At 45.8% G+C, this 24488-nt stretch overlaps 1 protein-coding gene across 1 annotated transcript in view; it reads left to right on the forward strand.

The window, feature by feature from the left end:
* The first annotated feature begins 533 nt into the window (after nucleotides 1-533).
* Nucleotides 534-24488, forward strand: part of LOC144781987 (thymus-specific serine protease-like) — a 115614-nt gene continuing 91659 nt past the window's right edge. Inside the window, exon 1 of the mRNA XM_078661087.1 lies at nucleotides 534-1046. Coding sequence (XP_078517213.1) covers nucleotides 983-1046 — 64 coding nt within the window. The 5' untranslated portion in view covers nucleotides 534-982. The remainder of the gene's footprint in view (nucleotides 1047-24488) is intronic.

A 24488-nucleotide genomic window follows, 5' to 3' on the forward strand; every position in this document is an offset into this window, starting at 1 on the left:
GCGGCCAGGACGACTGACGCTGGAATCTGGGGACCACGGTTTGATCCCCGGCTCCGGCGGCAGGTTAGCACAGCACCATGTGACTCTGGGCAATAGCTCGCTTAATCTTCCCGACGGCCCCCAGCGCCTAGAGACCCTTACGGGTGATTGTGCGCTTTACAAATGTGGACTTTACTTTATAATGCATGCCAAAACGGCTATGCACGAATAAAAGTTCAATCAGGCAAAATACTCACGATTTTTTAAAGCGTAAAAGGGCTCTATTGTAGCAGTTCCCCCCTCCCCCGACATTCCATCTGCTTCCATAGAATGCTTCAATGTGTTTTTGTGTAAAGTAACTGGTGCGCATGTAAAACGCTCCAATACCAGCGCTTCAATACCTCCGGGTCGAGTTCGCACTATATAAATCTTCGAAAAAGAAAAAATGGGTAAAATACACTCCCCTCTCACCAATTTCGTTTTCAAAATCTCCCACTTTCCTGTTCTAAAATGTTGAGATGTATGCTAGTTTGATGTGCTAGTATGTTTACAAGGTATTTGTCTCGAAGAAAGGTGGCAATCCTAGCTGTGAGAAGGAAACCACGTTCGCTTGCTAACACTCCTGACGCGACGCACAAAGGCTACACGGTATTTTAAAAGTAATTTAACACCAGAGGGTCTGTGTTGGGACAGCCCCTGTCCACTGCAGAAAGTAAAACTGAAACTCCCCCCGCTCCGGCAAAACTTGCACCGACCAATGAGAGCTGAGCATTAGATGCCGTCATGTGAGGACACCGCTAGTCATGTGAGGAGGAAGTTGGCAGCGCCGAGGGGAGCAGCGTTGAGAAGACCGTTCCTTTTCTTTGAGCTCATGATTCGTTGCTGGTCGCTCCTTTTCTTGGGCTGAGAAGGGCTCGAGAGAGGAGCGAGATCACTTGCTTAACAGGACTTCAGCCAGCAGCAGTCCCTAACAGTAGGCTGCACGGTTCGGTCACCAGTAGACATGAAGGGTTTCTGCTTCTCGGCGCTAGCTCTGCTTCTGTCGCTCCTCGAGCTGGGAGATGCAGGTGAGTAAAGTTTGATCAAATGCCTGACTGCGGGGTATTGTGGGAACTTAACAGAGACCAGCACTCTGCTGTAGATGGAGCGAGCGCACGGAGAGGGTGTGGCGTAAGAGCCAGAGCTGTCGATTTTGGAACAGAGTCTCGGCGTCGGCTTAACATCCTACGATTCTGGGCACATCGCTTAATGTCCCCCTGTCGGCAAAAAAAGAAATGAAGGTGTTCTTGTTTAATGTACCTGGGGCTCGTCAAGCGCTCTAACACCCTCAGGGGAAGTTCGCGCGAAAAAAGAGGAACAAAAATGTCATATATGAGCGGTGCAATCCCATGCTTATTAGTTTCCACCCCTTTCATTTTGGTACTCGTAGGTACACATATCTCAAGGTGTATCTTGTCAGGTGTCCATAGCTCACTCTTTTTTTTTAATAGATCTAACGTGGCAGCATATATGTCTGTAAGAGTTGTTATTACCAGTTCTTTAAATTCTGCATAGAGTGGGGTTGGCCCCACCCAGGGGCGCACCACTCTTGCTATATGCTATTGTCTGGTCACCCTGGTGTATCATTCCACTTCGTACTGAGTGCTTACATTACCATGCATAAGAGGCTAATTTATACCCCAGAAATTTACACGTTACGTTGTTCATCTCATGGATTCATTGTATAATTTCTTTTTTTTACTGGTGGAGGCCTTTTGAAATGCTTTATTCGTGACTGAGAATTGTCGTATATTGGTGCCTTAGCTCGGCAATGAATACACAGGAGCCAGGTACCGGTTCACATCTCTTTATTTCTATGTGTGCTCTGGGTGCCTCTTGCGTCCGTCCTCTTCCTCGTCCTGATGTTGAGTGTCCCCTTCCTGTCTGCCCACAGGAAGTCGTGTCCAGTGACCTGGACGCTGCCCCGTGGCCCACAGGGTCCTAGTGCCCTGGGATGGTGGTCAAGTCACCACATCTCCCCCTTTGTTGCAAACGGAATGTCTTTGTCCCATGTGCAAATCCTTGGCCTAGGGGGAGAGAGAGAGAGAGAGAGAGAGAGAGAAAGAAAGAAAGAAAGAAAGAAATCTCTACATTTCTTCCAGTAGCCTTCTCGTCTTCTTGCACTCCCTTTTTGGTCTTTGTCCTCTGCTCTGTTCTGGTCCTTCGTTTTCCTCTTTTGTTAGTACTGTCTCCCTTTTTGGTCTTTGTTCTTGTTCACTGTCTTCAGTTGTTGTTGCACGTTCTTCTTCCTCCACTTTCAATTCCTTGAAGTGGGAGCTGTTCCTTGTTATTTTCCTGTTGTCTGAAGCTGCAGTCACCATTGACCCCTTCACATCAGTCACAACCAGCGGGTCTCTTGAGAATGGACTGTCCGACTTCCTTTGTTGTTTCTGTCGCACTACCACCAGATCCCCTTCAGCCAGCTGGTGTTCTGTTGCATTTCTCCTTTTGTCGGCATATTCTTTCATTTTTTGTTTTGCTTTGTGATCTCTGGCCGCAATGTCACTTCTGGTCGTGTTTTCCGTTACCTCTATCTGAGGTAACCTTGTTCTGCTCGATCTCCCCAGCACCAGCTCTGCCGGGCACTTGCCGGTGGAGCTATGAGGGGTGTTCCTGTAGTCTCTGAGTACTTGACAGAGCGCTTGTCCAATAGATATTTGCGTCAACTTCGCCCGCATGATGGCTTTCTTTATTGTCCCCATGAATCGTTCTGCCATTCCATTGGCCTGTGGCCACAGGGGAGTTATTTTCCGATGTTTTATCCCCAGGTAGTCCAGGAATCTGCGGAATTCCTCTCCCGAGAATGGAGGACCGTTGTCCGTTTTCAGTGTTTGCGGGGAGCCCCAGGCGGCAAATATGTCATCTACCACTGGTAGCGTAGCACTTGCCGACGTCGACGATACTTCTCTTACTATTGGAAACCTCGAGAATTCGTCAATGACCACTAGTAGGTATTTTCCATTCTCTAGTGGCCCATAGAAGTCTGTTGCCAGCTCTGTCCATACTGCCGGTGGCAGTTCCGACATCTTTAGTGGTGTCTGTTTGGCAGGAGGTCCTGTTACTTGACAGGTGTGGCAGTGTGCTATCTCTTCCTCTACCATGTTGTCCAAACCCGGGAACCAGACTTTTTCTCTCAGCATCTTCTTTGTCGCCACAATGCCTCGATGCGACTCATGTGCTAGTTCATCTGTTCTCTTCCTGAGCCGACTTGGTATTACAATTCTGGAGCCCCTCATTAATATTCCTTTCTCTGTTTCCGACAGTTCTTCGCTTATCTTTTTGAAAGCCAGCATTTCCTCTTTATTGACTCCTTTCTCTGTGATGGTGTTGCTGTTGATGTGTCTCCACCTCTGCTGCCGTACCACCACTCCAACGGCTTGCAGTGTCGGGTCTCCTTTTGTTTCTCGCTCTAGTTCTTCATTTGTTATCGATACCGGAGTGCTCTGTCTCACGATGAAGTTCAGATATTCCTCTGCCATCGTGGTGCCCCCTTTTTGATAGGGAAGCGGATGCCGTGACATGTAGTCCGCTGGATTTTGATCCTTCCCTGGTTTATGGACAATCGTGAAGTTGTAGTCCATCAACCTTATTCCCCATCGTTCAATTCTTGGTGGTATCTTTGCCTTTGGGTTTCCATAGATTGTCACTAGCGCTTGATGATCTGTTACGATCGTGAACGGTTTTCCGTATATGAACATGTGATAGTGCTCACATGCCCATACAACCGCCAAGCTCTCCTTTTCTGGTTGAGAGTATGCCCTTTCTATGTCTGACAAGCTCTTGCTTCCATACGCCACTATCTGTCGCGGCGAGTCTTTTCCTGGCTTGTGTTGTGCTAGTATCGCCCCAAGGCCTACCGGGCTGGCATCCACTGTCAGTTCGGTGCAAAGTCTCGGGTCAAAGTACGCTAGGTGGTCCACTGCCGTTACTGATGCCCTTATTTCTTCGAACGCCCTTTGACACTCTGTTGTCCAGTCAAAAGCTTGGCCCTGCTTCGTCAGTTCTCTCAACGGCGTACTCACTGTCGCAAAGTCTTTTATGTATCTCGCGCAGTAGCTGGCAAGACCGAGGAATGAGCGCACGTCAGCGACATCTTTTGGTTCTTTTGCCTTTTCAAGGGTGTCTATTTTGCCCCGATCTGGTCTCATTCCTTTCTTTGAGAAGACGTGTCCGAAGAATACTAGTTCTTCCCTGCCTAGCTCGCATTTTTTTTCGTTTACGGTCAGGCCCACCTCTACTAGCTGTGAGCACACCTCTCTCAACGCCTTATCATGTTCGTCATCACATCTGCCAAACACCAGGATATCATCACTATAGTTCAGACTGTTTTTGATCGGTCTTATTATTTGCCTTATTGTTTCCTGGAAGATCTCTGCTGCTGACGATATTCCGAAGCTTAGCCTCTTGTAGCGAAATAATCCGAGGTGCGTGGAGAAGGTTGTGATGTATCTGGACTGTTGGTCCAGCTCCAGCTGGTGGTACCCCTTGCATAGGTCGAGCTTGGAGAATTTCCTCATTCCGGTCAGGCGACTTATCATGTCATCTAGGTGCGGCCCTGGGTGTCGTTCTCGTTCTATGGCTGTGTTGGGTATTCTCATGTCCACACATATTCTTATCTGCGCAGCGTCCTTTTTAGGCACCGCCACTATTGGGGATACCCATGGCGTTGGCCCCTCTGCTGGCTCGATGATGTCCTGTTCCAGTAGCGCCTTTATTTCTTCCTCTACCTGAGGTTGTAGATGAATGGGCACCCTTCTATGATGCTGGGCCATAGGCCTGACTGATTCATTTATGTGTAAAGTTATTTGTCTTCCCTTTAGCTTTCCAAGGCCTTTCGTTAGTGACGGGTACTCTTGTAGGATGTTTTCTCTGTCTGACATGTGGTACATCATTTTTAGTAGGCCCATTATCTTGGCCGTTACATTGCTCAGTAGGCATGGTGCAGGAATGTCTCCTCGTAGCACGTGTATGTCTTCCGTGACGGTCTTGCCCTTGTGCGTCATGGTGTCCGTGAATTTTCCCATGTTCGTTACCGGATTCTGTGCACCCCATGTGAATACTTTGACATTTGACGGTCTAAGTGGAGGTTTTTTCTTCATCTTATCATACTCTGTGGCACACATGATGTTACATGTGGCCCCGCTATCTAGCACAAATTCTGTTTGATGGGGCCCTACGTCGATGGTCACCCAATCCGTCTTTTTTATAGACTTCCTGTCCACTAATCGGATGTGCTCCTCCTCCTGCCCTTCCTCTGTGGACATGAGGTAAAGGCGTTCTACCTTTCCCGCCGTTCTTTGTTCCTCATCTTCGTCTTCCGACCCCGCCGACGAGCTCCTTTCGGTCGCTTCCATGTGACGTACATGTTTGGTTGTTGTCACTCTTTGTTTTCCTATTTCATTTCTGAAATGTGCCCCTTGACACATGGTGGCAAAATGGCCGGGTTTGTTGCATTTTCTGCATGTCTGACCAAATGCCGGGCATGCTCCTCGGTGTGGAAAGTCCAAACCGCACCTGTAGCATTGAGAGCCTTCTTTCGAGCCCTCTTTCCTTGCTCCTTGTTCCTTTGATCCTTTCTTCCAGTTGCCCGTCTTGCGGGTGTCTGTCATCCGGTGTAGATGTTCTCCCTTTCGGTCCATCTGCCTGGCTTGCACCATTGCCCTAGCCTCCGCTCTTGCCAAATCTAGAATCTTTTCTACACTCGTCGGTTCTTTAAGTAGTCTTGTGCGAAATTCTGTGTCGCGACAGCCTTCTATCAATCTTAGGCGAAGGGCCTGTTCATTGTCAAAGTTCTCAAATTCGCAATGAGCCACTAGTTTTCTCAGCCTTGTTGCGAAATCATCCATTGACTCGTCCTGCTGTTGAAACGCCATGTTGAAATTGTACCTCTCAAAATCGACATTCCTTTGGGGATCGAACTTTGTCGTCAAGCATTTGATCAGCTTGTCATATGTTTTTATTTCGCTCGGGGGCAGTGTGATGAGGAGGTCCTCCACTTCATCCCCTGCAAGGTTCAGGAATAGTCCTAGTTTCTTTCCGTCTACCACATCAGTCGCCTCCACATAGCGCTCAAACTTCACAATCCACTTCTCCCATCGAATTCCCACTTGTGGTTCTGACACACTGAACGGTAGTGGTGTGCGATACTGCGCACTGTGCTTTGTTTCTGGCATTTTCTCTTTCTTTGGCCCTTTTGTTGCCTTTGTACTGTTATTCCTTTATTATATATTTTTTCGTTTTGTCTTTTCCCTTACACCTGGCAGCCTTTGGCTTCCTCTTGTAATTGCTCCTTCTCTATTGTATTTTATTTTCTTTTTCTTATTCTGTAGGCCTTATGTCTCTTTTCCTATCTTCTGTGACTGCTTTGTCACTCAATTTGGAGCTTTTTCTACTCCTTTTCCTCTTTTTTCCGGCGTTTTGCCTGTTTCCAAAATGGCCGCCCGTTATTCTGGCCTTCCCATTGGCCCGGGCGCCTGATTTCAAGATGGCCGCCAAGTCTCGCGATCTTTCGCGCTTGCTGCAACGTTGCCTGGCTTCAAAATGGCCGCTCAGCCGTGCAGCGTTTCTATTGGCCCAGACCGCCTGACCCCAAGATGGCCGCCGAGACTCTCGCGAGAGCTCGCGCCTATTTTCTTTTCTTCGCGCTCTTTCCTGCAGCGCTTACCCGATCAGACGGGGGTCCCAGCCGGCAGTCTTTCCCGCAGTCCTTTTCAGTCGGGGTGGGCTCCCGCTTCAGCGATGAGTTCCTCTTCCCCAGACAGCGATGCAGGGTGGGCTCCTGTATTCCTGTGTTCCCCTTTTCGTGCGAGGGACGCACACGCGTGGATTTCCAAACCGCCTCGTCGCCAGTTATCGTATATTGGTGCCTTAGCTCGGCAATGAATACACAGGAGCCAGGTACCGGTTCACATCTCTTTATTTCTATGTGTGCTCTGGGTGCCTCTTGCGTCCGTCCTCTTCCTCGTCCTGATGTTGAGTGTCCCCTTCCTGTCTGCCCACAGGAAGTCGTGTCCAGTGACCTGGACGCTGCCCCGTGGCCCACAGGGTCCTAGTGCCCTGGGATGGTGGTCAAGTCACCACAAGAATGAAAGCCATAACTATTGGCTTTGCCTGTCTGCCTTGCTATTCTTGTACTTCTAGTCTTGTATTTGGGTGCAAGTATTTAATATACGCTTCAGCTGCAGGCCAATATTTCTGTAGGAAGATATTTTTGTAAGATTAGATTTTAGTAGTCTTATGTGTTGGTCTGTGTTTTTGCCATCCATTTTCAGATGCTATCGACCATATACTTAAGGTCTGCTTATTCAGCATTTATTTATTAAAGAAGAAAAATGGCCAGATAGGTTCTTTTAATATTCTAGCACCACACCTAGCCAAAAAATCCTAAACGGGCAAACTTTTTCATTTCATCATTTTTACTTTTTTGATATGTTTTTTATCAAAACATTTCGATATGTCCAAAGCAATACATGACTGTCACAAATTTACACCATTAGTATATAAACATTCAGAGAAAAGACATAATATACATAATCATTGTGATATATTTATATAGACACCATAAAAAAGACACCGTAAAAAAAGTGGAATGCCTCCAATTACTTCATTATGGGGCACCAGTCCTTATGTGATACATACATAGAAACAAGCGGACAATAAATCAATTGCAAGGGCCTGCTTGTTTGCTGTGCTGGAAGCTATTCTTTACACAGGGTTGGATATAGGGGGAAGAGTTGCATCCTATATTTCATTCCCTATAACACCCTCTATTTCTTGCTCCAGCACAGGGTCAACGCGTTTCGAACCACACAATTACTTAAGGGTTCTCCTCTGGACGTGGACTGGAAGTGGCCTTCACTGTAGTCTTCTTCTTTATCAACACACTGCTGTGTCTACTTCGCGGGCACACAGGGAAATTCTCGTGCTCATGGTAGTGCAGTTAGTAGTTAGATTGGTCGCTCTTCCGCAATTCATGCGCTGCGATACAATGTTTCAAATTTTCCAACGTAGTACTCTGAGTGTATGGAACTTCAATGGGCTCTGTTGTTTGTTGAGTTCGGCAGGGTTGCCTGATACTCGCGTCGTGGTGCCTCAATCGCGTTCTAAATTTAATGTGGCACACCCGTCTCCTAGTTATGGACATTCATCCCCTCCAAAGGGAGAGGGTGTTATAGGGAATGAAATATAGGATGCAACTCTTCCCCCCCCTATATCCGACCCTGTGTAAAGAATAGCTTCCAGCACAGCAAACAAGCAGGCCCTTGCAATTGATTTATTGTCCGCTTGTTTCTATGTATGTATCACATAAGGACTGGTGCCCCATAATGAAGTAAATGAAGGCATTCCACTTTTTTTTATGGTGTCTTTTTTATGGTGTCTATATGAATGTATCACATTGTTTTTGTATATTATGTCTTTTCTCTGAATGTTTATGTACTAATGGTGTAAATTTGTGACAGTCGTGTTTTGCTTTAGACATATCGAAATGTTTTGATAAAAAACATATAAAACAAGCATTTGCAATGCAATAGGTCTCGCATTAGGAAAATTTGAGCTATTGGTATTGTAAATGACACATTTTTTATTTATGTGTTGGTTTTGAAAATAGCGAAATTAATAGCTTTGTCATTTACTATGACAATAGTTTTAACTTTCGCAAATGGGACACCTATAGCATTTGTAATGCAATATGTGTTGTATTTACCTGACTTAGATGTATTGATATTACAAATAAAAATGCCTTTTTTTTTAAAAATAATTAATACTTAAATAAAAGTTATTGTAATTTATAATGGCAATAGCTTTTGTAAATAACTTTTGTGAAGATTATGTTCATTGTATTTTATTGTGACGGAAATCCAAGAACCAAAGCGAAATATTAACATCTTTTTGTGACATTTGTAATAAAGCTTGAAACATTGAGAGAACATATTTGAACTAGTTGTTGTTGAATGGTTGCACAGATTGATGCTGTGGTGGCGACGAGTGATGCTGTGGCGTTCAGTGATGCTGTGGTAGTGCATAGTGATGTTGTGATGCTCCTGAGTGATGCTGTGGTGGTGCTGAGTGATGCTATGGTGATGCGATAGATAGAGTGAGGGCGATAGAGTGAGGGCGATCGATAGATAGAGTGATGGCGATAGATAGAGTGAGTGCGATAGATAGACAGAGTGAGGGCGATAGATAGACAGATAGATAAAGTGTATCTATGTTGCATTGAGTAAAGTGTAAGCATGAGGTGTGTAATTATGTAGCATATAATCATATGGCACTGAGTGGTATTGTTTGGAGTGTATGTTGCATTGAGTGCAGTGTAATTATGTAGCATATCATTTTGTGGCACTGAGTGTATGCTGCATTGAGTGCAGTGTAATTATGTGGCGTGTAATTATGTGGCACTGAGTGGTATTTGTAGTGTATGTTGCATTGAGTGCAGTGTAATAATGTAGCGTGTAATTATGTGGCACTGAGTGGTATTTGAAGTGTATGTTCCATTGAGTGCAGTGTAATTATGTGGCATGTAATTATGTGGCACTGAGGGGTATTTGGAGTGTATGTTGCATTGGGTGCAGTGTAATTATGTGGCGTGTAATTATGTGACACTGAGTGGTACTTGGAGTGTATGTTGCATTGAGTGCAGTGCAATTATGTGGCATGTAATTATGTGGCACTGAGTGGTATTTGGAGTGTATGTTGCATTGAGTGCAGTGTAATTATGTAGCGTGTGACGGTGCGCAGAGTGTGACGGTGCGCAGAGTGTGACGGTGCGCAGAGTGTGACGGTGCGCAGAGTGTGACGGTGCAGTGTGTGCAGTGTGATGAGGGTGCAGTATGTGCAGTGTGTGTGAGGGTGCAGTGTGTGTGAGGGTGCAGTGTGTGTGATGGTGCGGTGTGTGCAGTGTGTGAGGGTGCAGTGTGTGCGAGGGTGCAGTGTGTGCGAGGGTGCAGTGTGTGCGAGGGTGCAGTGTGTGCGAGGGTGCAGTGTGTGCGAGGGTGCAGTGTGTGTGTGGGTGCAGTGTGTGTGTGGGTGCAGTGTGTGTGAGGGTGCAGTGTGGGGGAGTGTGTGTGAGGGTGCAGTGTGTGTGGGTGTGTGTGGGTGCAGTGTGTGTGAGGGTGCAGCGTGTGTGAGGGTACAGTGTGGGGGAGTGTGTTTGAGGGTGCAGTGTGTGTGGGTGCAGTGTGTGTGGGTGCAGTGTGTGTGGGTGCAGTGTGTGTGTGGGTGCAGTGTGTGTGTGGGTGCAGTGTGTGTGTGGGTGCAGTGTGTGTGTGGGTGCAGTGTGTGTGTGGGTGCAGTGTGTGTGAGGGTGCAGTGTGGGGGAGTGTGTGTGAGGGTGCAGTGTGTGTGGGTGTGTGTGGGTGCAGTGTGTGTGAGGGTGCAGTGTGTACAGTGTGTGTGTGAAGTGCCCACTATGAACTGAGTGTATGCAAGCACAGGTGTACAGGATCTGGTAGTCCACAAGGCATGGCTCTTTGTCACAGAGAGGTCACTAACCTAGGTAGGGTCAGGCCAGTTTGCCAACAATTAATCATGCTTGGGCCCTAGAGAGCACACACGCCTGAGCTGGAGAGTCGCGATTCAGTACATGAAGGATGATTTTCAAGGGGGATGACTGGTCTTGTGTGGGCTAGACCTCCTGAAGTGCAAAGTGCTTTTAGAAACTCAGAAGCCTCCTACCCTCTGAATACCTGCGAGTTCTAGGAAACACAAGCGCACTGTTTGCCTCATCTCCTACTAATGGCACATTTCATACAGATCTTAGACCTGCCAACCTGTATATAAAATGTCACTGTGTGAAGGGGGAGGGGGGGGCAGAGCTTCGTGGCGAGATCTCCCTAAGACACAATCTGCCCTGCACCAAGAGCACCACTTCTAACCACACACACACAAAAAAAGAAAAAAAAAGCAGCCAAGACTGCCATAAGTATTAAAGTAAAACAGGGTCAAATGCTGCGAGCCACAGGAGTCTGACTTCTAAACGGTTGATCATAACCCATGCCCTCTCGTCAGTCCTGGGTATGCTTACAGAGCCGCAGAAGAACACACACTGTTAGTGTCTGTGCAAAGCGCATTACCAGCACACTAATTAAAGAAAGTACTGGCGCTGTGAATTGCATGAGAAAATATTTTGAGGGAATGGGATAACAATACCAAATGTCCATTAGTTTAACCCCTGAGTGACCCTTGGCAGGGCTGCAGTCTTACCGCACGCACTTACCTCCGTATCCTGCTCCACTCACGGACCCCTGACATGCTGAACTGGCTTATTGCACGAAGCAGCCATGTGTCTCTCTGCAGCGCCTGTGAGGAAAGAAGACAATGATCTAAAGCCCAGCGTCCATGAAGCGGCCGCAATGTTAAAATAAAAGCCCTGCGGTGTCCATAAGTATATAAACACAATTTAAACAGCAACACGAGCGGAAACTCAGGAAGCTGTAAAAATGTATTGGGAGAAGAGGGAGTGGCCAACCAAGATTGCCGTGTAGAAGTGACTCCCTACTGGTGCTGAGTGGAGAATGAGCGGAGGAGGACTCCCCGTTGGCCAGCGCTGAGACCAAAGAACACGAGGGGCGGGGCCTGTAGAGCCGCTGATGTGAATTCCGATGAGCGTGGCCTCGCTTCTGCCGAGAGGTGTAGCAGACGTGGGAGACTTACTGAGTGCCGAGTTGAAGCAGCAGACCCAGAGAGACTGAAGCGGTGGCACGGGCAGAGGAGATCAGGCAGAAGATGACAGGAGTGGAGGCGACCCTTGACCCCGCTGCCACGCCTTGAGCTATTGGTGAGTGCAGGGCTAACGGCAGCCATCTAGCACGGAGGGATTGAAGGCCTACAGACCACAGCTGTGCCCGGTGAGTGGGATGGGGAGGGAGGGGGATGTGTCTGTGTGTGTGTGCGCGTGCGCGTGTTTGTGTGTGTATGTAAGCCTTGTGTGTGCCCGGTGAGTGGGGTGGGGGTGTGTGTGTCTGTCTGTCTGTCTGTGTTATCCACTTCCTGGCAATGTAGGACAGGAGATGTGCACGGCGTGTGGGTGAAAGTGCGCGCTCACGTGGGGAAATCGCCTGCGCATGCCCATCTCCTGTCTCACATTCCCAGGAAGTGGATGACAAAAGATCCTTCGCTGGACGCAGTGCTTCGCACTGCTTACACCAGCTCGACCTAAAAAGTAAAAATTATTAAATGAAAAAGTTTGCCCACTTAGGATTTTTTGGCTAGGTGTGGTGCTAGACTATTAAAAGAACCTATGTGGCCATTTTTCTTGTTTAATAAGTTAGAGTGGTCTAGACCAGGTAGTGAAACTCACGTGGTGTCCCACACTATCAGTCCAAGTACTAGGCTTAGGGACTTATATATGAAAAATTTTTGTGAATCTTATTACAAACAATTTAACTGTCTGATAATACTTTTAAGTATGAAAAAGGCGAGGGGTAAGAGATACTAGTTTACGCGATACAACCAAATCATAAGCTCACACACTTTGTTAGGCTATCATTCTACAGTTCAAACCGAAAAAGATTCACTCACTTGCTGGGAAACTTACTGCTGGGACCTGCGGAGGACTTGGAGTCCTGTTGTCACTGTTGCTGGGGCTGCTAACGGACGCCCACAAGCGCCGCACCCGCTCCACCGGAGTGCCGCTGATTGCTCCTCTATCGCTGCGGGACTGCGAGGCATTGGAAACAGCTGCAGCCTCTTCCCGCAGCGGCCACGCCCACTTGCCTACCGCGACTATAACCTTTCACGGCACCCGCTTCGCGGGTGCCACTCACTTGCTGGGAAACTTAGTGCTGGGACCTGCGGAGGACTTGGAGTCCTGTTGTCACTGTTGCTGGGGCTGCTAACGGACGCCCACAAGCGCCGCACCCGCTCCACCGGAGTGCCGCTGATTGCTCCTGTACCGCTGCGGGACTGCGAGGCATTGGAAACAGCTGCAGCCTCTTCCCGCAGCGGCCACGCCCACTTGCCTACCGCGACTATAACCTTTCGCGGCACCCGCTTCGCGGGTGCCACTCACTTGCTGGGAAACTTACTGCTGGGACCTGCGGAGGACTTGGAGTCCTGTTGTCACTGTTGCTGGGGCTGCTAACGGACGCCCACAAGCGCCGCACCCGCTCCACCGGAGTGCCGCTGATTGCTCCTCTATCGCTGCGGGACTGCGAGGCATTGGAAACAGCTGCAGCCTCTTCCCGCAGCGGCCACGCCCACTTGCCTACCGCGACTATAACCTTTCGCGGGTGCCACTCACTTGCTGGGAAACTTAGTGCTGGGACCTGCGGAGGACTTGGAGTCCTGTTGTCACTGTTGCTGGGGCTGCTAACGGACGCCCACAAGCGCCGCACCCGCCCCACCGGAGTGCCGCTGATTGCTCCTGTACCGCTGCGGGACTGCGAGGCATTGGAAACAGCTGCAGCCTCTTGCCGCAGCGGCCACGCCCACTTGCCTACCGCGACTATAACCTTTCGCGGCACCCGCTTCGCGGGTGCCACTCACTTGCTGGGAAACTTAGTGCTGGGACCTGCGGAGGACTTGGAGTCCTGTTGTCACTGTTGCTGGGGCTGCTAACGGACGCCCACAAGCGCCGCACCCGCTCCACCGGAGTGCCGCTGATTGCTCCTGTACCGCTGCGGGACTGCGAGGCATTGGAAACAGCTGCAGCCTCTTGCCGCAGCGGCCACGCCCACTTGCCTACCGCGACTATAACCTTTCGCGGCACCCGCTTCGCGGGTGCCACTCACTTGCTGGGAAACTTAGTGCTGGGACCTGCGGAGGACTTGGAGTCCTGTTGTCACTGTTGCTGGGGCTGCTAACGGACGCCCACAAGCGCCGCACCCGCTCCACCGGAGTGCCGCTGATTGCTCCTGTACCGCTGCGGGACTGCGAGGCATTGGAAACAGCTGCAGCCTCTTGCCGCAGCGGCCACGCCCACTTGCCTACCGCGACTATAACCTTTCGCGGCACCCGCTTTGCGGGTGCCACTCACTTGCTGGGAACACACAGAGATAGCAATGTAGAAAAGACGACCTAATCACGCTTACCATCATTTGACCTACAGAAATATTACTAAGAAGTACTCCCATTCAAATCGGTGGCTCCCCTGGACAGTGTGTATCGTCGCACTTATTATTATCTAAGGTAATACAGGTTTTATTTTATTTCACTGACAGAAAGATCATATAGGAATGGGGCGGATAACATATTGTCTATTTCCCTCTCAAGTTACAGTCAGTTGCTATTATCTGCAAAAGAAGCACTGATAGCCAACAGACCCATACACCTAAAGGGATCCTGAGGCAGCACGAACTTCAATTTACCATTGAGTTCATCATATGAAATCATTTTTACCCGGAGGTGAGTGACACCTTGGAGTCAGCAAAATGACACGAATATATCGGGGTTAGTCCATATAGTTACAAAAGAATAGAGGACAAAGGGAGAGGTAACAGACTATAAATGTATAACTATATCTACTGTTTGTACAGCTAAAAAGATAGATGGCATGTGAATCTAATAGTTTCATTTACATGAGGGAAGTAGTGATAATATGTAAACAAAGATGATAATGTGACAAACAATGTTTGGTAATTGTGTGTTTTTTAAACCTAGAATCTGTCCTGAAGAAGGTGTTTTTATGAAAGAAAGCCGAAACGCCGCGTCCACAATTTTCTGATTCTTGTTTTAGTATTATGTTTTATGTTTTAATCATTTTTTGCACAAACTGTCAAATATATTGAGATGTGTATTCATCTATGTTTTTAACGCATTGATAAATCAAACTATGTAATTAAAATAAAATTTGTATACAATTTGTTCACAAAAACCTCCTGAAAAGAGCCTCGTTAATCTTTTTCTGTTTGAACTGTAGAATGATAGCCTAACAAAGTGTGTGAGCTTATGATTTTGTTGTACCGCGTAAACTAGTATCTCTTACCTTTTTCATACTTAAGTATTATCAGACAGTTAAATTGTTTGTGATAAGATTCACAAAAAAATCTTCATATATAAGTCCCTAAGCCTAGTACTTGGACTGATAGTGTGGGACACCACATGAGTTTCATTTTCTTTCCTCCTGGTCCCAGACAAACCTAGATAGGGGGCCTCCTAATTTTTCTAAGTAGATCAGGTAGTGACAAGACCCAAGCCTTTTTTGGTTTCACTACTCCGCATTTATGTAATCAAACTGACTAAATATACGGGTTTTGAAGGCAGACACCTATATTGAGCTACTCTCCACATATACATCAGTAACATTTGCAAGACCAAACTCACCTATGAGCCCAAACTATACAGAAACCCTCACACAGCATAAAGCACCCTGCCAGTGGCATCTCATTTAGTGATTTCAAAGTAGAGCCACGGATTAAACTAGTGGGACCACCTATAACTGATAAGTGTGAATAGTGTGGGTGTGTGCGTATGTGTGTGTATATTATGTGTTTATATCATTGCCACTGGAATTATGCGATTCCGTGGATGCTGCTTTGGATTTGCTGCAATTGCCTCGTAATTCATCATCTGCTGTAAGATCTGCAGATTTTAACCCAAAAAATGTTTCCAGTTCAAATGATCAAAAGTTACTAAAAATGTAGCAATATGTGTTTGCACACAGTGGAAGGTCCAACACAAAGTATTAACATGTCTAAAAATTTCAAAGTAATGTATGGGATAAAGTACCCTCTACTGTACATTATAAGGATATTGCAAGTCACTGAGGAGTTTCATAAACATATAGAGGAATGAAGCCAAAGGCCAAGTTCCTTTAGAAGGTGATGGAACCCCGAGTTGACTTTATATTCCCTTATCATGTATGCCAGGGGGGTTCTTTATCAAATATAATAATAATACATGGTTACGCTATCACCTTTCCCTAAAAAACACTTAAAAACTTGGTGCATAGGTCTTTCAAATGAAACAGAGAGCATGTTTGCAAATATGAACAATAATAATAGAAACCTCTAGTGCACAATTAAACGCATTAACCGCATGCGTGCGGGCGGAATTCCGCTTGTACGCTGAGATTTTTAAAAGCGCACTTTACGTGACGAGCTGGGCTCGTCATCAGCGTGCGAGGAGGCTACCTCATGACGAGCCCAGCTCGTCATCAGCGTGGAAGGGGTTAAATACCTGTTAAATATTTCTTGAAAAAAGATATTAGAAACCGTTCAAATACAAGTCATGAAAAAAAATAAAAATCTCTGAATGCACATTTACATGCAGAAAGAATCTCACTTTTCTATAATTATCTAAGGAGTGCAAAAATAAGCATATTCTTTCTGCTTTTCACTGTAAGCTAGAAACATTGAGCAGAAGAAAGAAAAGCAACACTTCATTTTTGTTTTAATTATGCTCTTTGACCTGACCTGCCTTGAACCTCGATGGCTGGCGGTGGCAGCAGGCATTATCACATTAGAACTCGACTGTAATAACTTATAGCAGTTGATTTCTGACATCTTTTCCTTATAATCAGCGACTTGGTGTGTCACAAGTTGCTGATTATACAGAAAATAGAGATGGGTGTTTATACAGGGATTGCAAAATCCCATGTGATAAATATATGTATGTTTAGTAAAATAAAAAGGTCTTGGCCAATGGCATACCTACAAATATTATGCAATACATTAGGCCCATGCAAAAAATGTATCAAGCAAGAATTTGTGTAAAATACCAAGAGCTGTGGTATCTTGCCCGCTGTCAGCCACCAGAGGTTCTGATGAAAGAAATGTAACGCAACTGTATTTTGCAGTTTAGTTGTTGTTAACTAATAGTAACTACTAATGTTTACTTAAATGGCTTGGAAGTCTGAGTGGCTGTTCCTTGGCACTAACGAGCATCACATGCTGCCCTATAAACTTTTTTTATAACTACCCATCTAGGTCCTCGTGTCGATTTTGGTTAAGTCTGTGTGTTTCAGCAAAAGGCAATAAAAAGAGTTGGGGTCAAAAGGCAAATCTGCACTTTGCTGCCAGTAAAATGTTGGTGTCTTTAAAAAAACATGTTTTGAGAATACAAAGTTCATCTATAGAGACTTGGTATTTGCAAGGGTAATCCCAAAGCAATGAGTCATTATAAGATGAGGCTGGACTTTGAGGCCCTATTGTGTGAAATTTAGATTTTTTTTTCCTGAAGGAGCAACAGAGCATAAAGAAATATATTAATGGTAATATTAACAAGAAAACTAGTGTACGACCGGACAGGTCTTCGAAGTTTCTGGGATAATGCGTATATTAAACAAATGCTTTCAAATTGCCACACACATAAGAAACTCTGGGGCATATTACCAACGATTAGCGATATTTATCGCTAACGAGGCTTTGCAACGAATTTTTTAACGCTAAGCATCGCCGGAAATTATCGCAGAGATTACTTGCTATTAGCAAGGTTTATCTCAGAATTGATCAAAATCCTCGCGCTAACTGCCAAATGAGAGATTATCGCTGGAAAACCAATGATAATCTCTCGAAGTTTGGCGTTCGCTTGATGATAGGGGCTCACAAACTTAGCCATGATATCCACCTTCCATAGGATATCATGGCTAAGTCAGGAAAATACCAGGTGTAAAAAAAAAAAGGGTTAGCGCTGCTTTTTTTTATCACTAACAGGGTTAGCGAAATCCTTGATAATAGGAGAAATGTCGCTTAACAACATTTCTCCTATTATTTTTCTCTGGAACGCCCCCTTTGCATCTCATTAGAGATGCAAGGGGAAGCGTAGAGAAAAAGGGTGCTAACATGCGAATTTGCTTGTTATCACCATGTTGCTGATAGGGAGATAATTTTATCTCCGCTTTCTTGGCGTTTAAAGTAAAAAAAGCGGAGATAAATCCCTTGATAATATGCCCCTCTGTGCCGACTTTATTCGAAACATTCTGATGGTCTTTGTTTGAGAGCACACGTTGAAAATCATTTGTTCTTTTTGCTATTCACTTGGCACTGGACTGTCATTTAAGTGTTGAGACTGCCCTGCTTTAGTGATAGATGTTGATAGAACTGGATTCCACAACTGCCTGAATATTAAATCCGATGAGATTTTTATAATAACCACCGAATGTATATATGCTCCTATGAAATTTTGCTCATGTTTGAGACAAGTCCTAAATATTGTTTATAGCTGGAGCAGACGCTGGAACGATCAGAAACCTCCAACCTTGCTTACATGGTTCCTCTAGACAGGCCCCACTTGACCTGAGTCAGAAGTTTGCTGTTATATTTTTGGTACAAACAGTCAGATCGCTTTGCGGCACTGAAACAGTGTCACACATTGAAAGGGAAAAAACTGGTGAAAAGGTGATTAAAAAAAGCATAAAACCCCAGGTAGGCTATAGGATTTTAATAAAGGAAGCACTTTGACCCTTCAGATCTTTAGGAAGTCTTCTTCGAGTCTCATTTTCATGAATGGGGAGTATCAGAGAAAGGACCCTTGCACTTGTTAGTTTTTCTAAAGTGCACTTTTTGGCCATTTTCCCAGTCGTTTGATTCCGACAGATTTATTGTGTTCCAGCGTGCCCTGACAAGATGGGTCCTGTACCCCAGGTGCATTCGTCTTGACCTCCACCACAATAGCTGTTGAATGATGCCCTGTGCCTAGCAGCGACACAGGAACATGATCTGACACAGCACTGTGCCACACGCATTATATCGAAGTAATTATGTGGTATAATGTAGCACATTTATTTTATAGTACTACTTTATAGTGCATGTATAGGGGCTTTCAGTCCGCCTGCATCATCAATTAGTCTGTTGCTGTGCCATTCACCTTTTTCTTCTGCCCACTACAGCATACAGCACTGCACAGTGAATTAGCCCATTCCCCCAAGTCCTCTTCTTGTGTTTGGCCCTTCCCTTAGAGCATGTACCAAATACTTGTGTCCATCCTCTGCTCCCTTACTTGGAACTACTTTTGTCTTTGTGTTCAAACACTCCAAACGAATGCTTGTGGTTTTAGTCAGTCTCCCATGTCCTCGTCCATGTAGCTTCCATTCCCTCACAACCGTCCCCCTTCCATGTTGCTTATTTTCTCTCCCACCCTGCACTCTATGCACCCGCCCTCCTGCCCCTGCACTCTGCATTACTCTACTCTGCACGACTTTCCTCTGCCACTACACACTGCTCCACTCTTCGCTACTGCACTTTATGCCACTGCTCTCTGCGCAGCTATAACGTACTTTGCATGACTCTATGCCACTTCACTTTTTGCTACTGTACTCTACGCCATTCTACTCTGCATCACTGCACTTTATGCCGCTGCACTCTACTACACATTACTTTGCACCACTCTACTTTATGTCACTGCACTTTATGGAACTGCACTTTACGTCACGCTACTCTGCTTCACTGAACTCTGTGCCTCTGCACTCTACACCACTACAATATCCTCCAAGCCACTGCACTCTATAGCACTCTAATCTACTCTACAGCACTCTTATTAATCTCAGCCCCAGTACTCTAATATGTACCATTGCACTCTGTCACTGTTCTTGACTCTGCACCACTCTACTCAATTGCACTGTATTCTACTGTACTCTACACCACTACACTCTGCCACTGTCATATATTCTAAGCTACTGCACTCTATGCCACTCTGTTCTACTTTGCAACACTCTACTCTATGCAACTGCACTCTATGCCACTACACTTAACGCCACTATACTCTGCCACTCCACTCTACTCTGCACTACTCTACACCACTGCAGTCTACTCTGCACCACTCTACCCCGCTGCAATCTATGTCAGACCCCTGTATGCCTCTCCATTCTACTCTGTGCCACTTCACTGTATGCCACTCCACTCAACACAATAGTACTCTACACCAATCCACTCTAAACAGTGCCACTCTACTCTGTGCCACTTCACTATACCCTGCTTCACTCTCTGCCAATTTTCTCTACGCCACGCCTTTTTATGCCACTCTTCTCCACTCCATTGCACAACACTCTACACCATCCCACTTCACTCTGAAGCACTTCACGCCACTCTTCTACTCCACTAAACTCATCTCTACTCTGTGCCAATTCACTCTTCACCACTAAACTCTACTCTGTACCACTCTACTCTGTACCACTGTACTGTACACCAGTCTACTCCACTCTGTGCCCCTCCACTCTACACTAATCTATTCTACGCCACTTCACTCTATTCAATGCCCCTCCAAACCAATGGACACTACTCCAAGCAACTCTACTCTATGCCACTCCACTCTGCACTAATCTATTCTGCGCCAATTCTCTCTATTCAACGCCCCTCCAAGCCACTAGACACTACTCCAAGCAACACTACTCCAAGCAACACTACTCCATGCCACTCTATGCCACTCCACTCTACGCCACACCAGTCCACGTTGCTTTACAACATGGCTAAAAGACAGGGGGAAAGCCAATAGTTTTCGCATAGGCTAAACCTGTTGGCTTTGCCAATACTTGTTTTATGCTGATGAGGGGTCCAGCAGCTTCCCCAACAATGTCGTTTTGAAGAAAAAAAAATGACAAAAAACAAGCATTGACAAATCTAAAAGATGTTGACATATTGGCTTTGCCAAAGCATGTTTTAACTGAAGTAGATTTACATTGGAAGTCAACAACTGTGGGGGGCAGGCCGTGCAAGGTTGCTAGTTTGTGGCAAGAAGAGCAGAAGCTTCCTCAGTTGCTTAATTCGTGTCTGAAAACCGATATTCGTTTGACACTCAGCTTGCCTAGATATCCTTCTTAGGTAGATGAAGGCCAGTGTAATGATTAAATGTTAAGAATGCTAATGTAAAAAAAATAGTAGAAAAACAAAATTCCAAAATATTTTGGTCACAATATATTTTTATTTATGCATACTGTGACATTTTTGTAAGGGAAGAAAGCATCTTGCTGTATAGTTTTTATTCTTTCTTTTTTTTAGGTTTCGGCTACCGTCGCACTGCGTAAGCAGTGGGCGGAGCCGAAATCTTTTGTCTGTAGTATGGGCGCCTGAAGACGCCCCTGTCCTGCATTGGCTGGCCTCGTAAATGCTGGCCAGCCATTGGAGGAGAGGAGCGTCACTCAGTTCAGGGCCCGCCTTGACGCGATTCGGGGGCGTTTCTGGGTCTTTTTTTAAGTCCCGCCCTCCCCTCTTCCCATTGGCTGGAATTTTACCTTCCAGCCAATGGGAAGGGGAGAGCACGCCCCCGAATCCCTACAGGACGCTGTGCTTTCCGAGCAGCGTCTACCGAGGCCATGAGGTAAGCCTCTGCCCCCCTTTTGTGCCGTTGTTTCTTGTTTTTTGCCTTGTAACCAAGAAAGTATTTAGAGAAAGCATGGACATGAAACTGTACTGTGTTTATTTTTCTGGACAGTGCTTTATTCACGTCACAAAGGTTTAAATTCCAATAAAAATGTTATATTAAAAAAGTACATATTAAAGAGAACGGTGAAACTTACTTTTATATGTAAGATTAGGTAACTTAAAACTTAGGAGTGGGATTCATACTATATTGCAAGTCGACGTTTAGAGTTGGACTGTACAGCAGAATGGCGATCACCGCGTGCATATTCTACGAGATACGTTAGCACTCTAGCTCTTTTTTCAGACGTCGTACGGGAACATTCTACATATGAGGGCTGGCCAATGCCCGCCTTTTCAATTAAGTTGTACGCTAACATTCCAGTTCCAAAATGTCCGCCGTGCACAATGACAGAAAAAAAAAGAGATTCGAGCTGAGGGGAGGAGCGTTCTACTTCCTCGAGCGTGCGCAGTGCTTGCATCCTTCTCCGTCCTGAGCGCGGGAGTTTGACTGTGTGTCTGCATTATGGATTTGAGCGAGTTTGAGAAAGACAACAGCTGCAGCAGCAGGCTCAGCTCTGCTGTGCCTCCTTTGTGTGTCAGCGAGCCGTGTTGCCTGGGAATAGATGAAGCGGGCCGGGGCCCAGTCTTGGGTGAGCGAGCGGCTGGTCTTTGGGAATGGATTACGGGATTTATGTTAGGAGGGGGTGACAGACTGGTGGGATGTGCGAGTCCTCTTGAAGTGGGTGGGTTACGTGGTATGACAGACCTTTGCAGGCAGGTCCTCTTGTAGCTGAGCGGCTGGCTCTTAGAACCGAGCAGTGTTGCCATTCGTGCACCCAATATGTTCTAATTGCTGCACAAAAACGGAGACACTGGAAGTTTTGGCAGTAGCATTACTGGTGCCGTTACATAGAATTTGTTTTCAAAGATTAGTGTTTTCACATGCATTAATCAAACTGATGAGATTGAAGTGAATCAGGACTCTGACTCTCCGAATGCGCTGCGTTATTGCACGAAATCTTATGGTTGGAAACTAAGTGCTATATTACGTAAACAGGCGCACGGTCCAAACTATAATCTACCTCGCTTACTGTAAGTATACTGCTAGCTAAGAAAGATACAGTTCTTCCTTTATATTCACTAGAACGTGCTTTGAAGTGCTTGTTTTGGGATAGCCCATTGGCTGAGGTTCTGGGTATTCTCAATTCCACAGTGTGCAGACCAGCTTGTTTTATAGGTAGCGTATATGTAGGCTGGTGGTCGTTTCCCATGAGTCACTTGGCTCATGTCCTGGGGCTTCAGTATCCCTAAATGACCTGGGTCTGGGTGTACTGTTCAACAGGCACAGAACAGATTGTACTTATGTGCACTGTTGGAACAGGCCAATGGTACCCATCATTGGTTCGTGAGCTGGAGCACCCATGCAGTCCTTACCACTGGCCTTAGGTGGTACCTAATACTATTGTCTGTGGCCATTTGAAACCCCTTATCCCAGTCTAGACAGGGCCCGTGCTTTTCGCACAACTTTGAAGGGAAGGGTTGCAGTGCATGTAGTGACAGGACCTGGATGCTCTCGCACAGCAGTTGGTACAGGACTAAAGTGCTGCAAAGTTTGTATTGTCATAGGTCCCCTCAACTCTCAATTGATTTGGGTCTGCCATTGGTACAGGTCCATGGGCTTCATCAGAAAGGCAATGAAGCACCCCTGTACCTATTTGTTGGTCTGAATGCCCCCCATACATTTATTGTTCCAGGCCTAGACCTCACATTCAGATATTGGCGGATGTTGTGGGATGTGGCATGCTTATGTTGCCACAGGCTTGGAGGCCCTATACTCCCATTTCACATATGCTTCCATGTATTGATTAAACTGAGTGAGACTTATTTGATTGGTGGGAATCCCCATACCCTCATGTTTTAAGTAGCACAGCTAGTTTTACGTTTTGGTTGCCTTCCATTGTATGGTTCAAGGATATTTCTTTTTACCAAATGCGTTGGGTTTAGTTACACAATAGGATGCTTTATTTAACACACTGTGCTGGCATCTATCAATCATTACGCAAGGTGAATTTTTTGTAGGTGTTATCTTCTAACATGTGACTTGTTTCTGTTGATGGCTGCACACTCTCTTTATGTCCTGTATCCGAACCATTTCACTATTTAGCACTTTTACAAAGGCGAAACCGTTGCATTGTAAATGCTTGTTTTTTTAGAATTCTCTATTCCGATTTCAACTGAAACGATCAGCATGCATAAAGTGTTATGCGATGCTTATGTTTATTGTCAAAAATTAAAAAATATACTCTTCTAGATATGTTTTTCTTAGGTTGCTTTTGTTGGTATCATGCCCCAACTGCAGCGGTTTTGCTTCTTTGGATGATTTAACATTTGTTATAATGATTGTTAGTCTAACGCATTTTTTGGTGGGGCACATGATCACATTATTTTGTTTAACGTCGAGGGGCTCTGTAGGACCACTGACTTGATTGGATATGGTATACGTCATTAATAATATGCAGCTGCTTATTTTCAGACGTTGATGACGTAGATTTTAAAGAAGTTTCTACCACTTCCCCACACTGCCAAGTTGCATTATGCAAGAAGGGGAAGTGTGCTTCCTGAAAAGGGTCTCGTTTGTGCTTACCCAGCGCTCTCGGTCATGTCGTCTAGGGGCACAGTCCATGCTTACATAGCTCCTCTGAATTTGTGTCTGCTCTGCTAGGTGAGAGATATGTGCTGAGCTTTCATTGCGGGTGAAATAGCAGCTGACCATTGGGAAACCCCTCTTACATTTTCCCATCCGGCAGCACTTTGAAACAGTGTGTCATTTTGTTAAAAAAATGAAATACTGCAAAACAGTTTAAGATCTCTGGCAATTGTTCCTACTTGCCACAGCAAACACTGTTTTTGTACATGTGAATAAAGGGAAGTATCTAAGGGAAGGCATGAAATGTCACCTTCACAAAAAACCTACAAAGCAAGCAACATTCATATCTACTTATACATTTTAACTTTTTGTAGCCCCAATGTGCATTTATAGGGCTTCTTGCTGTGCTCTGAAATATAGGGAATCCCATCTACTTTTGTAAAGGTTGTATATATTTGACCTTTTCTGCACCCTTGATTGTTGATCTCCCCCATACTCTGCAGCCTCAATACCTGCCTGCTGCCCTTGAAGTGTGTCTCAGCTCTTCAATTTTAAGACCAGTACACCTTTTTAATTTAATTGGTGCATGT

The sequence above is a fragment of the Lissotriton helveticus genome, chromosome 9 (assembly GCF_964261635.1).
Source record: "Lissotriton helveticus chromosome 9, aLisHel1.1, whole genome shotgun sequence".
NCBI lineage: Eukaryota > Metazoa > Chordata > Amphibia > Caudata > Salamandridae > Lissotriton > Lissotriton helveticus.